General features: G+C 42.0%; 2 protein-coding genes across 2 annotated transcripts; one reads left to right on the forward strand and one right to left on the reverse strand.

Moving 5' to 3' along the window:
• Window positions 1-2,809: 2,809 nt before the first annotated feature.
• Window positions 2,810-4,521, reverse strand: LOC104455712 (aspartyl protease family protein 2). The gene is given in 2 exon segments (XM_039316842.1): window positions 2,810-3,274; window positions 3,277-4,521. Coding segments are annotated over 2 exon segments (1,359 nt in total). The 5' UTR covers window positions 4,387-4,521; the 3' UTR covers window positions 2,810-3,025.
• A 4,875-nt stretch (window positions 4,522-9,396) lies between these two features.
• Window positions 9,397-10,813, forward strand: LOC104455713 (transcription factor TCP12). The gene has a single exon (XM_010070460.3). It carries the CDS (start codon window positions 9,408-9,410, stop codon window positions 10,383-10,385), a length of 978 nt encoding a protein of 325 aa, XP_010068762.1. The 5' UTR covers window positions 9,397-9,407; the 3' UTR covers window positions 10,386-10,813.
• Window positions 10,814-14,237: the final 3,424 nt, after the last annotated feature.

A 14,237-nucleotide genomic window follows, 5' to 3' on the forward strand; every position in this document is an offset into this window, starting at 1 on the left:
GGTCAATGGTCCTTGGCCCAAAATCGATCCTCTCAGTTTATAGGTGGGATCAGACCAGATCAAAAACTAATCACCTCTAGAAAAGACATGTAAAAAAGACTCGGCCTACACCCATTTTGTGAAAAACGAACAATTTATAAGGTATTTTTCCAAAAACGGTCGCCCATCTCACTTACAAAAATGAACGAACTGAAAATATTTTACATCGTTTACGAAAATCTTTTAGACATAAATTGTTATCGATAAGGATAATATTTTTCATTAATTAATCATTTTAATCGTTATAAGTGTTCATCTTTGACAGGGTCCCGTTTAACGTCTAGAAGCAGCATATGAGAATTGCGGAGGCTCCAAGGAAAGGGTGGGCTCCTGGTGAGATGAGCGTGGCACGATTTAATGCGGATCCGTAGTATTTGTCGCGGCGAGTTGAAACATAGATCTGCAAATTGATGACTCTCCATCCCCATCTAGCTGGGTTTGGAAGCCATTTAATGTGATCATGTTGCGAGACCTAACATCGGGTATCCGATTTCATTAATTCTACATATCATGTCTGTCCGTCGGGAACTATTTGTGTCGGGCCCGAGAGTGTTCAAAAGAGTTAAGGATCGATCAACTCGTAACGCGTAGTGAGACTAACGTTCGAATGGAGAAGACTTCAGGGAGGCATGTTGTGTTCAATGAGCAGCCATAACTGGTATGAAAGTATACCCGACCACATAGAGGGGAAAAAACAAGGATTAAGTACACACAACACGGATACGCGTCTTCTTAATTTAGAAAGACTACGAGGGTGCATGATGTACCATAATTTATGTTTTAGAGATAATTTTTCTATTCCAAACTTATTTATGGAATAAAAATCTGTTTGATTGAACTATTTCATTTTTGAAACAAATTTCTATTTTTTTCTACTTTTATATTTTGGAACAAAAATAAATAATAAATAAATAATAAAAACCCTTTTTATCACTCATCCTCTCTATCAATCGGCCACCCACTCGTCGTCTGCTGTTGTCGCCATTTCATCACCCCCATTTTGTGTTGTTTTCTATTCCAAGAACAAAACTTTTTCATTGTTATCAAATCCGAATTTTTGCTCATAAGCTCACTAAAAAATAGAAATGAAAAATCTATTTTTTCTCAGAAATTAATTTTTAGCCAAATTTTTTTATCATTTACGTCATAAACACATTAAATATGCATATACATCGCGAACAATTCGCTTACTTTTTTCTTTGGGTAAACTTCTTATTCCAAAATAGGCGAGGCCTTATGTACTGAAACTTTTAATGCAATCTCTTCTGACAAAAAAAGAAAAAAAAGAAAAAAAAAGAATCAGATCATATGTTGCCTGCCATCAGATGTGAAAGGATACGTATGAGATGACTCTGTCGATTGAAACAAGGTCTGATAACATTCTGACCAAAATTAAATAATAATAATAATAAGGTCGATATAATAATCAAGTAAATAAAAGTACCCATAAAAAAAAACGGAAAAAAAAATGTCAGACCCTATTTGACTTTTCCTTCATTTATTTGGGAAATCTTGGATCGAATCTCCGAACCGACTCCCATTATAGTTCAATCGCGCGCGGCTCACGCCCTCGCTCGAGATGACACCACCTCACGATGGACCCGATTGGAAAGTACCAAAACAGAAAGAGGGTTAGGTGTTCACCTTTCAGCTAACACAGCAGAAAGTGGGGTTAAGTCTTCACCTTTTAGCTAACACGGACATAAATCTCGAAGGGCGATGTAATAATTATTGTCCTTATTGTCCCGCCAAAATGTCGAAATACCATTTTAAATCTCGAATGATTGCAAAAGGGATATAAATTCACATGTCGACATTTTAGCAGTGGGATGGTTTCGCGAGGTTTAGATTCGAAGAATGCCAAAATGCGTCGGTTGCCAAAAAATGATTAGGCAAAAAGATCTAATCCTAAAAGGTGCATGTACGGAATACAATAAATAATTTTAAGAGGTGGAGGTGTTTTTTTTCAAAAGGTTTAACCAACAAGATGAGTACAAAAAAGAACAGCTCATTTATCGGTCTTGGGTGGACCCAAGCCGACCCTACAAGCTTTAGAGTTTTGTGTTTTTTATATCACAGGGAATTCTATATTAATATTCTTATGATAAACTTACCTAAAATAATATATTTGTAATAACTTTATATATGATAAATTTAATCTTTGCTAATTTTGGTTGGATTTGATAAATTTCACGAAAAATCAAAAATTGGCACATCAACAAACAGAAAGTAAAAACCCAAATTAGTATAATCATCGGTTGCCATTTGTCATCCAACAAAGCAATTCGATAGTAAATTGTAACGGAACTACGGAAGATAAATTTATCACAAATATACTAATTTTTGGTGTTTAATAAACTTGTTATAAATGCATCGATTTAAGATTTTGGATGATATAAGCTTTTTATATTACATCACTTTTAACTACGAACTTTATACCATTTTTATATCCTAAATTAGAAATGTGGAACAATCTTATCAATAAATTTTAATTATCAATAAAACTCATGTCATAATTTTTTCAATAAATTCATGACAGGCCTGTAGATGTCTCGTGCGTTACTTAGATCTAATATGAATTATATGGAAAGAGCCGGTTTACAACATGACGTCACAAGTTACTTATGAGTAAAAACTAAAGACCTATTATCATATCACGTCGCGAGGTCGTGCACGGTAATCGACGCCGGCGGGGTTTGACCCGACGGTCCGCATATGCTCACCATCCAACTAATTCGCATATTTACTGGGGAGGGAAAACAAACAAAAAGAACCAAAGCCCTTTTTCATCTGGCAATAAGTGATGTCCATTGTCCGCTCGAGACTCGAAAAGACGAAAAATGATGATCAAAAAAGGAAAAGAATGTGGCAAAATTAAATTAAAAATCGGCAGAAATCATTTCGCAAAAGTTGGATCCCCACGACAAAACACGAAACGTCACGGCGGGGCCGAACTCAGTGAGTGCCCCCGCCCCCACTCGCCGAGTCACGACGCGGCACAGCCCCGGCGTGAAAAACCGAGCCGCGACCTGTCCACGTCGAACTCCCACAGGAACCCCTGCTGCATCACGTTCCCGATCACCGAGAACCCGCCCCCCTCCGCCGCCGCTCCCGCCGGCCGCACCGCCAGGCACCTCACCCCCTTCGCCACGTCTATGAAGTAGTTCCCCGCCGGCGGCGCCAACACCGCCCCGCCCTCCATCTCGAAGCTCAGCCTCGGCAGCCGCGGCCGCCGCCCGGCCCCGTCACGTTCACGCACAGGTCGAACCCCGGCGGCGTCCCCGCCGCCGGCGGGAGCCCCACGCGCCGCCTCATCGCCGCCAGGAGCGGGCGGTACCCCGGCTCCGCCAGGAACGTGAGGGTCGTGCCGGAGTCGAGGATGGTGCCGCCGTTGCCGAGGTCGTCGAGGGACCAGACGGAGGGGTCGATGGGCAGGCTCTCGCCGTCGACGGACACGCGCTTGATGCCCACGTAGTAGAACGAGGGCGCTAGGGGGTTGGCGAGCAGGGGAGTGAATGCGAGGGGGGAGGCGGCGGCGGCGTTGTCTGCGCTGGGGCGGTCGCCGATGATGAGGTAGCTGGTGGGGGAAGGGAGGAGAGTGTAGTCCTTGAGGCAGTAGGAGAACTTGTTGCTGCCGAAGCGGCGGCCGAGCTGGGAGGCGAACGAGATGGGCCCACGGCCCAGGCCCATGACTCCCTGGGACCCATTGAAGCTCGACCCGGTTACGCTCGGACCCGACACCCGGAACCCGCAGCCGAAGGCCAGCCCCTTGAGCCTCGCCGCCGCCGCCTTGGTCTTGGCGCTGGTCGTGTGCAGGGTGACGGTCTCTCTGGCGAAGAAGCCGCTCGACAGGGAGCCGTCGGAGTAGGTGTACTCGTAGCGGCACGCGCTGTGAAGGCAGGTGCGGTTGCAGCGCGGCGGGGGGAGGGGCGGGGGACGAGCCGGCAGGAGGCGGAGTAGCAGTGGTGGGGGCGGAAGGAGGAGGAGCGGCGGGCGAGGAAGGCAGAGCCCGGGGCGCGGCGGGAGCAGCCGGCACCGCGGCAGGCGGAGCAGCGGGCCCAGACGAGGTCGCTGCCGGTGTCGGCGACGAGGAGGAGGCGCTGGGGAGGCGTACCGAGGTGGAGGGCGACGAGGTACTGGCCAGCGCCGAAGGGGGCGGCGGAGGTGACGGGGAGGCGGCGGAGCGGGGAGCGGCCGCGGCGGAGGAGCTGGGGGAGCGGGAGGGGCGGTGGAGGAGGGGAGCTTGAGGAACGAGCCCCGGGAGGCGGAGGCGGCGGCGGCGGCGGAGGCGGCGAGGAGGAGGAGGGAGGAGAGGAGGAGCAGAGAGGGGAGCGAAGGAGCCGCCATTGTTGTTGGATCGAGAGAGAGAGAGAGAGAGAGAGATGGAGTGCAGACAGGAGCGAAACGAGGAAATGGCGCGGTCGGTTTAGATTAGAAATTCAGAAATTCAGAAGGGGATTGATCAGTGATCGCGCACGTGGGGGGCTTAGGGGAGCGAGCCGTTTCTTTTTAGCATTTTCTAGCATCCAATGATGGAATTCTATCGGTTCGCTGTTTTGACCGACCACTCCCTGCCCGAAACGTGTAATTCGCCCCACCCTGCTATTGGTCTGCTCTTCTCCTCCTCCTCCCTCCCGAGAGATGTTCCAGCGGGCCTTATTCCCGTAAAAATAGTGCGATTCGCATTGGCAAAATGCACCAATTATTTACGTGCGGCGCAACTGCTTTCCAACCTAATGTGGTCGGATTTTATGAGTTATGTTTTATATAGAGATGTCGGTCTGAAAATAAAATGAGAACTGCCGTGTGAAAAAAAAATTATCGATTCAAAGCTTATTTTGTATTAGGACGATTTTTAAACCTCTGGAATGACACGAGGGTGTTTGTGCATTAGGAAAAAACAAAAGAGGTGATTACTATAATGAATAAATATTATACTAGCTAAATATAGTTTTGGAAAACACAATGGGAAACAGATGGGCGCTATTGTGGTTATTTTCTATTTGGTTTTAAAGCAAATGAGGCTTGTGTGTTAAATGATCCATAATTAATAATCAATAAAAAAAAAAAAATCACCATATTACATACTAGACTTTAGTAAGGTGTCCTAAAACATGTAGTTTTTTCTCTCGAAAAAAATGAATCTCGACTAGCAATGATTTTTGGGTTGATTTAAGCAGGGTTTTGCATTAAGGTCTAACGTAATGTGCTGTCCACGTATATCCATCATGAAAGTTGCCCGTGGAGATTTTCTCCAGTCAAGTCAAGTCTATACTTGGCCCAATCTATAGTGACCCATTTATATTGCTCTTCAGGCTTCTTTGGCTTGGTTGAGCTTAAATGGGTTTTGATACTAAGTCTGTGACAACATTCTAAAAAAAAATTGTGGGAACAACAACACATCATATTATGCCAATCCATGGAAATTAAGCAGAGACTCGTAATTTCTTATAATGTAACGAGTTCAACTTATTAGAATGAGTTCAGATGAAATTTGAGATCTTTGCCACTTAGGTCTAAATTTATATCTTTATAGGCTTGAATTTATTCCTTTAGATGGATGGCATGTCAACATAACAAGCATGCAATGTCCTAATTTATCTAACTCACAAGTTACATCGGAAAAATTCCAATATGCAAACTTAGAAACCTAACAAGAAAATCTTCAATATCTCTCAATCTAACCAACTCCAATAGCCATTCGTGCTTCACGAAACCCTAGATTCTCTCCCCTCCCTCCCATCTTCAAGCAGCCACCTTCTTCAACCTCTATGGAAGGCAGGGTTTGAGCTAGTTTTCTCCTCCCCCTCCCTTTTTTTTACCCTTTTCCCTCTTTTTCTTTGATTTAGGGGTGATCAGGTCCAGAGTGGGTAGGATTTAGACCTAGATCCTGTTCTCAACTCTATTATAATCGATTCCTCTTTTTTAGACCCCGTACTTGACCCACCCTGTTTTTTCGATCCGGTTTCAGGGTCAATCCTATTTCTACTAGAACCCATTTTACAATCTCCTAATATTCTATACGATTTCGAATTTTATATTAATACACGAGAAAATAATGTAATCCTCCTAATTTGTATTGAAACATTAAGCACTTGTAATAAAATAAATACATGAAATATTTTACTAAACAAAAAATTAATGATCCACGGGGCTAATTATAATAAATAAAATCAAAAGGCAAAGAATTAACAACAAATATGGGTCTAATATTAGTTTTATTCATACAACTACTATATGAAATTACTCATTTATGCAAACATAACTCCTCATATAAAAGAGAAATTAGGCGAGCCAATACATTTGGTACATAAGAATTTCATGGCAATGAACACCGTTCGTCCATCGGACGATGCGAGAGGGAGCCGATGAGAGATGGAAGCAAGTGAGGAAGAGGAACAACGAAGGAAGAATGTTGTGCATGTTTAGGAAAAATGCTTTGTGATTGTGAAGTAAGAATAGAAATCAGGGGAAAAAAAAAAGGTTTTGGACATTTATTTATAAAATCGATTCCCAAACCGGTTTCAAAACTGGTCCGGAAATCGATTCCTTGGTGGGTAATCACTCAAAATCGGTTCTCGGACCGATTTCAACAGGAACCGGTTCCCGACCCTATTTTCCAAGTGAACTGGTCCGATTCCCAGGTATACCTAGTTCGGTTGGACACTTCTACTTTGATTGTTTTGGTTCTCTATTTCCTCAATCTTACTTTCCTCTCGTTTTAAGGAGTTTTTCTCATCTTTAGATCTGAAAGTTTATCCCTCTCGTTTCGGAGAGATTTCTATCTAGATCTAGTCTAAATTTAGGGTTTTTTTACATGTATGATTTTAGGGTTTTAATTCCCTCATATATTCAATAGTGTACAATTCTAATTTTGAAAGAGTTCACAAGAGTTTCGTAAAGTAACACTTCGTTCCCGGGAACAATTTTTTATTATAAATTATTATTTTTTATTCTGTTATCAAGAATAATTTATAAGTATTTTAAACCATCTGATAACTGTTCAAAATTTAAATTATCAAAATAGAATTGCATTTGGTATTGTTTTCAATTATACTTCAAATCATTTTCTTTTAATTTTTAAATAATTTTACTACTTTTTTCTTCTTTCTTCTTTTCTTTCCTTTCTCCTTTTCTTCTTCAAGGGTCTCCGATCGCGGGCCTTGGGATGATTGGCAACCTACCAGACGAGGGTCGACAACCTTGCCGAAGCATCACTGGCTCTTGCCGAGGCCGCGCCTTGTCGGCTGAGCTCGGTCAAGCCTCGCTAATGGCTGGGCGAGCCTAATCTCGCCTTGGCCTAGCGAGCCTTTGGCGAGATTGCTAGACCTTGCTGGACTGGTCGTTGGCGATCGACGGCAATGGACAGCGACGGCAGCTGCGGCGGTGGTGACAGCAGTGGTGACGGTGACGGTGACGGCAGCGACGGTGGTTGGAAAAAGAGAAGAAAGGAAAGAAGAACAAGAAGAAAGAAGAGAAAATAGAAAAAAAATTGGTTGGCTTGATTCTAAAATTGTTCACAAGAACAAAAAATCAATTTTTTTTTTACTTTTCGATTATATTCTAAATCTACTTTTAGGAACGGAAAAATAGAAATTTATTCCCAAGACTAAAAATTTTACCAAATAATTTCTATTCCAAATCTACTCTCCATAATTAAAAAAATAGAAATTGTTACTGTTTGACAAGTTATCAAACATAATCTTGAAGGCTTCAAATCCGTGCTCATTCAACCATTTTGCTCTGGTGAAGGTGTTCCTTGGTACCCACTGCCGAAAAGTCAAGCCATATTAATAGCTCAAAATGAAACCTTGATGTATGCTCATTAATGAAGACCGATTCGATAATCATCTGCAAATTTTAGTTTTAAATAAGTTGCAAATCTACTTTTTGAGTGTGTGACCAATAATGTAATGATTCATCTTTGGACTGCATTATTTTTATCTTGTATTTCTAGAGAAATGAACGAAACATTATCTTAAAAGAAAAAAGCCTCCAATAGCCGCTGTCTCATTCCTCTAGCCACTATGCCGACGCGGCGACGCCGCTATCCTTCAAGCTAAAGGAGAGGGGAAGAGAGGGACGGGTTGGGTTAGGGTTCTAGCTCTTTTTGGCTAAATTCTCATTGAATATATAAGGGTTAGCAAGACTGTGCAGTGCCATGCATAACCATCATACTTTCTACCGACCACGAAAAGAAACTTCTATTCTTCCACTTTTGAAAATACTAAATACATACCCGAATCTCACCTTTGAATTTTATTTTGTACCTTCTTATTAATTGTCCTCATCCACATCTTTACAAAAATAGCCATTTTCGGATCCTAAATTCAGAAGCTACCAAAAAAGAAAAAAATCTTAAAACCAATCGAAGATCAAATCACCTAAACTCTAGGAATGTTAAAAGAAATTTGCAAGAAGGGGCCATTTTTTCTTTTTAGCTTAGAGTCTTGTCTAAGGGGGTGCTAATGATATTTGATAATGGAGATATGTGAACAGTCATTGATAAACGAAATAAGTTTTCCCTATTTTTGTCCCCGTCCTATGATATTATATCTTCTTTCGAATTAGTAAACCGCATCTCATATTCAGCAAATGAATCGAAGCAAATCAAAAGATCACACGAGGGCCGGAGCTTCGATCAGCTCTTTTCCCCGTAATGGCAAATGCATCTCATGGCCATAGCCGAAGATGGTCAAGGAAAAGGGAAAAGAAAAGAGAAGGAGAGAAACACAAGGCGAATTTGAAATTCCTGTGGGAGGAATCTCAGAGAGAGAGAGAGAGAGATGAACAATGACACTTCCTCTCCCGGTCAAACAAGCCTTTCTCTTTAGGTATGTACCCGACCTACGTCCTACGTCCTACGTCCTCTTCCTACCTTGTCTTTTCCATCGGTAATCTCTCTCCATCTCTCTCTCTCTCTCTCTAGGGTTTTCCTATAGCTGTCTCCTCTCTCTCTCTCTCTCTCTCTCTGAGCTGAGGACTTTAAAAAAAGTCGGTATCATGGCAACACCCCCCCTCCGCCCCACGTGAAATTATCATCCGCTACCTTTTCTCTCTCTTTCTCTGTCTCTCCCTCCCTCTCCTTCATACTGGAAATAATTGACGACATTGATCACATCTGCGATGAAAACTACCAACTCGTTTGCTCCTCAATCCATCTCAGGGCCAGTGATCCAGCGTGCACATGAACATGCAAACATGACCCAGCTCGCTTCGCAGTTACCGTCATCGTAATCTTCCTCCTCTCTCGCATTTTACCTTCCTCTGTGATCTTTTCATCCACTCCCTCTCCCTCTCCCGCCCTCCCTCCCTCCTCTCTCTCTCTCTCTCTCTGCTTGTCTGCAAAAATTTCAGATCGTCAAAGGATGTTTTCCGCGAGCGGCGATGGTCATCACAGCCCGTTTCTTCCCACAGAAGAAGCCCTGGCGATTGCCGAATCTTCTCAAAATCAAGAAGCGGGTGGCCGCCCCTCACCCTTCACTCACTTCCCTTCGGTGCCTAACCACATCGATGGCGTGTTATCCTCTCTCCATCACTACTTCTCGCATCAACATGTTGCACCACACGATGCGGATTTCACGAGTTTCGCGGCTTCCGATCAGACGACGCCTCCGAAATCTCGCGTCGATGCAAATGGGGTCAGGGTTGCTGATCCCGCGAAGAACAAGAAAGCGTTGCCTCGGAAGAGGAACACCGGCAAGAAGGACCGGCACAGCAAGATCCGGACGGTGCAAGGGCTGCGAGACCGGAGGATAAGGTTGTCGGTGCAGGTGTCGAGGAAGTTCTTTGGTCTGCAGGACATGTTGGGGTTCGATAAGGCGAGCAAGACCATCGAGTGGCTCCTCTCCAAGTCCAGGAACTCCATCAAGGAGGTAGTGGGTCGAAACATCACCAAGCAGAAAGATTGCGGCGGTGATGTAAAGGCGGCTCAAGCTGAAGCTGAAGCAGAACACGAACAAGAACAAGATGTTAGCAATAGGAAAGAGAAAATAAAATCTTGCGATGCTAGGGAAAGGGAAAACGCGAGGGAGAGAGCAAGAGAGAAAAACCCAAATGCTTCGGTGTTCTCCGGTGCTGATGGTTTATGTGCCCACCAGCAACCGATCAACAACGACGACTCGGCACAAGAATATGGGCAATTCGCGTCAGAGATGGACGATTCATTGAGCATGATCGACAAGCTCTTGTGTGATGCCGCAGCAGCGACAAGCAGTGCCGGGATGGCGAACTACTATCCTGAAACGAGCGGTCTGAGTCCTGCGATGAGAAGCACGGATCTCCTGGCAGGTATCATTCAAGAGTTTGACAGTAACTCCTTTCTTTGGCCAAGAACAGAACCCTAGATCACAAAACACTATTTCACGAGTTCTATAAAAATCACTGAAAATGAAAAGAAGATCGAAAGGCCAAACTGGAGCACCTCTTCTGATCCTCCCTGCGATCAGACGATTCTTCTTATGTCGCCATCTCAAACCACACTAGGTGATGTCTTAGAGGTGGGTTGTTTTGTGTAATTTCCATTTTGGGAGCAAAAAACATTTTCTGGAGTGCTATGGTTTGTGCATCGTATTTCTGCAAATCCCTTTGGTTATCCTTTCTATAGTTTTCTAATCCCTAGGCACAGGTGGATATCATGCCTGGAATGGTTTCTCATGTCAAAGCAATTCAATGTGAGAGCTGAATGATGAGTTTTGTTTAGAAGCAGTTGTTTTTAATATCTTCATAGCACTCTTTTTCTTAGCAGAAAAAATTGCAGCTCAAGTACAAAACATGGACCGCTTTTAGGCCTTTACTAGTTAAATTCCGATTAGCATTCATATGTGGATTGATGAGCAGTAGCTAGGTCGCATGTGCTAGGTCTCCTAATTCATATTTCGCAGATGCCTCGGGAGTCTTTGGATATTGCAAATGAGCAGACAATGAGCAGACGTGGTGTTTTGGAAACATAACATATGTCATGTTAACAAATTTTGGAAAAAAAAGTGTTGATATTGAAGTGATATCATGGTAAACGATGTAAAATAATTCAATACCAATGTCTTTAACATATTGAGCTTTGTCGAGCGAATATAATGAAGACATATGGAAGCACTATGTACATTGAGGGAAAGAGACTGGATAGTTTCCAGGAATATGCAAGAAGAAAAGAAGTAGCTTAAGTGATTTACATCTCTCGGAAGGTGCACGTAATAGCACCTCCGTGAATACCAGAGTCTCGTAAAAGAACTTCCTCGCCATCTTGGTTTCATTTTTTCCTATACTATGAGCTAAATGCTACTCGGCAAACTTTAGGTGCCCAATTTGTTTATTATGGATTTGAAGAAGACTAAAAATTAAAATTTACCAAGCTTTGTGGCTGTAATGTGCTGAGAGGTAGCTTAGTCATGCGATGTTTTGAGAAAGAATCTGAGATTGAAAGTCACCTCGAAACTCTCAAGATATGGTTCATGGAAATTAGACTTGTTATGTGGACAGATCACTACACTTATATGCTCGATATATACTTATGTCTAAACATAATAATATTAATTTAATTTTGAGATGTGTGAGCATTTTCAATTAAATTTATACATCTCTCAAGGCATTATATATCCTTAAGGTTTAAGACTCTACACAATGCTTGCAATTTTTATCATGACTTAAGTACGCTTGTATGAGATTCACTGTGATTAGATATGGTAAATAAATTATGAGAAGGTAGTAACTGTGTACTTAACATTTGCATTTTCCATTTTATTTCATTATAAGGATGTAAGGTCAAATTTGGTCTATTTAACTCCCAAGCAATTTTCTGGTACACTTACCTGATGAGATGGATGCAGCCTTAAACATTTCTATACTCAAAGTTGAATCATGAATATAGTTCTGCTTTACATAAGAAACCTCCCGGTGCTATATATCTGGTTTGCCAAAATAATGAACTATTTACATATACAGACATTCCCAAGGAGGAAAGAATTGCAAAATGAAACTTTGCCTCTATCTTTTAATTTCCCATGGATTCATATAATATGTAGATATTTACCATGCATTATGTTTGCTTAAGTTATATTTTTATATGGGCAAAGCTGATATAGTATATGTGGATATATTGAGCGTGCTCCACTCGAAAGCTCCTGTGGCACATGGATGAGATCAACGGCATGTCTTTTGGTTTTTCTGGGTAGTAAGCAGGGAAACTCCACTGAACGTTTTTGCTCAACATAACGCCATAGTATGTTTTGTGGATGCTGCACGGACATCCACTGCTGATTTTTTGTCTTTTGGGTCTCTGTGTACCGCATGTTTCTGGGAAGACCTACATTCAGAGTGATAAATATGGTATTTTGATGTGCAAAGTGCATGACTTGTAGCTTTCCTAATTCTTTTCAGCTTACATTTCTGATACGTCCTTAACCAGTTGATTAATTGAATGGAAACAGTTCTTCTCCCTATGGACGTAAACACGTTCGTCTGGACCAGGTAAACACAGAATAGAATGTTTGCATTGCTTGTCGACGGCCTATTGCTCTTGTTTGATCTCTTGCATGTAATCATTCCGCCCTGTGTCGTCTAGATTCACGACACTCACTTGTCGTAATCCGTCTTTCAAATTTTTCTCTAGGGTGAGAGATCATCAAATCAAACAGTAATGAATCATGACAGTCGACTAATCGTTCTCTCTGTATGCTTTGGCTTGCATAGGTTGGCCTTTTCTTGTCAGAGGACGTGCATTCATTTGCTTATAATTGCAATCTCAAAACCCTACTTACTTCCGTTCTTTTTCGTCGTTTTCTCACATCAGCCCTAAGGGGTCCACATACCTTGTCTAGCTTTGTCATATTATAGGCTTTGATCCCATATATTGAGTTTATACTAAGAACACAATCTGGTTCTCTCTTACAATATCATGATATCATGATACCTAGCTTGGCAAGCATAGTTTTAGGCAACCCCAGCACTGAAAACATCTTCAGTGAGATTATAATTTCCAAACACACATCAGATATGCTGAAGGAAAAAATCAAAATCCACACCACACAAAGCCACACGTCCTGTGTGCATATCAGTGCCAAGGTAAGAGAGAAAAAAAAGTAGATTTTGATGAATTGATCTAATTTATCAGCAATTCATAGTTTAATGGGAAACCACAAGGCGAGTTCCGTACATATATACTACAATATATGCAGACTATTGAATATGATAGGTCTCACTTTATAATAGTGTCGGGTCAAAATTAAATCTGACTATATCAAAAGAATTGGGATCCTCTATATTTAGGTCAGTTTCCCCCCTAAAATTTAGACACGCCGTCTCCCATGCAAATGGACGGCCCAAAGCGACTATCCTATTTCCCTTTTTTCTCCTCTTTCTTTCTTTCTTCTTTTTCCTATTCCCCTCTTCCAATTTCACCCCTACCCCGACCAAACTCGTTCTTGTTTGTATGGCACTACAGTCTTTCTTGGGTGTGCGGTCTCATGCTTAGGTCCCTCAAAGAGTAAGGGTATTGTATATATTTACTTATTAAAACGTAGAGGATCTCGATCCATATCTGAATTTACTTTATGTCTTCTCTTATTTCGTAGCTAGTGAAAATTTTCTGTGCAATGATGTATATAAGAGCGGGTACATATTTTAAATAATCTCAGAAATTTTCTTAAATATTTAATAAAGAAAGATTGTCATTTTTAATGGGCTGACTATACATATGCCACGAGAAATTGACAATCTTTTTTTTTGTTAAATATATGATTAAAGGGCATCTCGAATGCACAAGTTAAGAAAACCTCGTTTACGAGAAACTACACCATAGCAGGAATAAAGAAAACATTAATGGATGACATCTATCAAAAAAAAATAAAATAAAAATGAACCAACGGTAGCCATTCCCCGCGACCAAAATTCATAGCCTTTTCAACGAGGGCTCTGCGACATATCAAATGGAAACTAGGAGAGAGAGAGAGAGAGAGAGAGAAAGAGAGAGCTCACAGGTTGAGCATGCGAATGAGGACTGTCCACGTTCTTGGCATTTATCTGAATACACGATGGTCCATATTTTCTGCAATCCGAACTCGGTGATATCATGGGGAAAACAAGAGACAATAAGCAGCAGCCAAGAGATTGCCAGAAGAAGAAGAAGAAGAAGAAGAAGACGATGAAGAAGAAGCCTAGCTCGATACGTTAGGCTCTGTGAATGGATATCATAGATTGCTCTC

This window comes from Eucalyptus grandis, chromosome 7 (genome assembly GCF_016545825.1).
Source record: "Eucalyptus grandis isolate ANBG69807.140 chromosome 7, ASM1654582v1, whole genome shotgun sequence".
NCBI classification, from domain to species: domain Eukaryota; kingdom Viridiplantae; phylum Streptophyta; class Magnoliopsida; order Myrtales; family Myrtaceae; genus Eucalyptus; species Eucalyptus grandis.

Bases quoted from the DNA above. Each gene is read 5' to 3' on its own strand.
- LOC104455713 (XM_010070460.3), top strand. From the start codon at position 9,408: ATGTTTTCCGCGAGCGGCGATGGTCATCACAGCCCGTTTCTTCCCACA.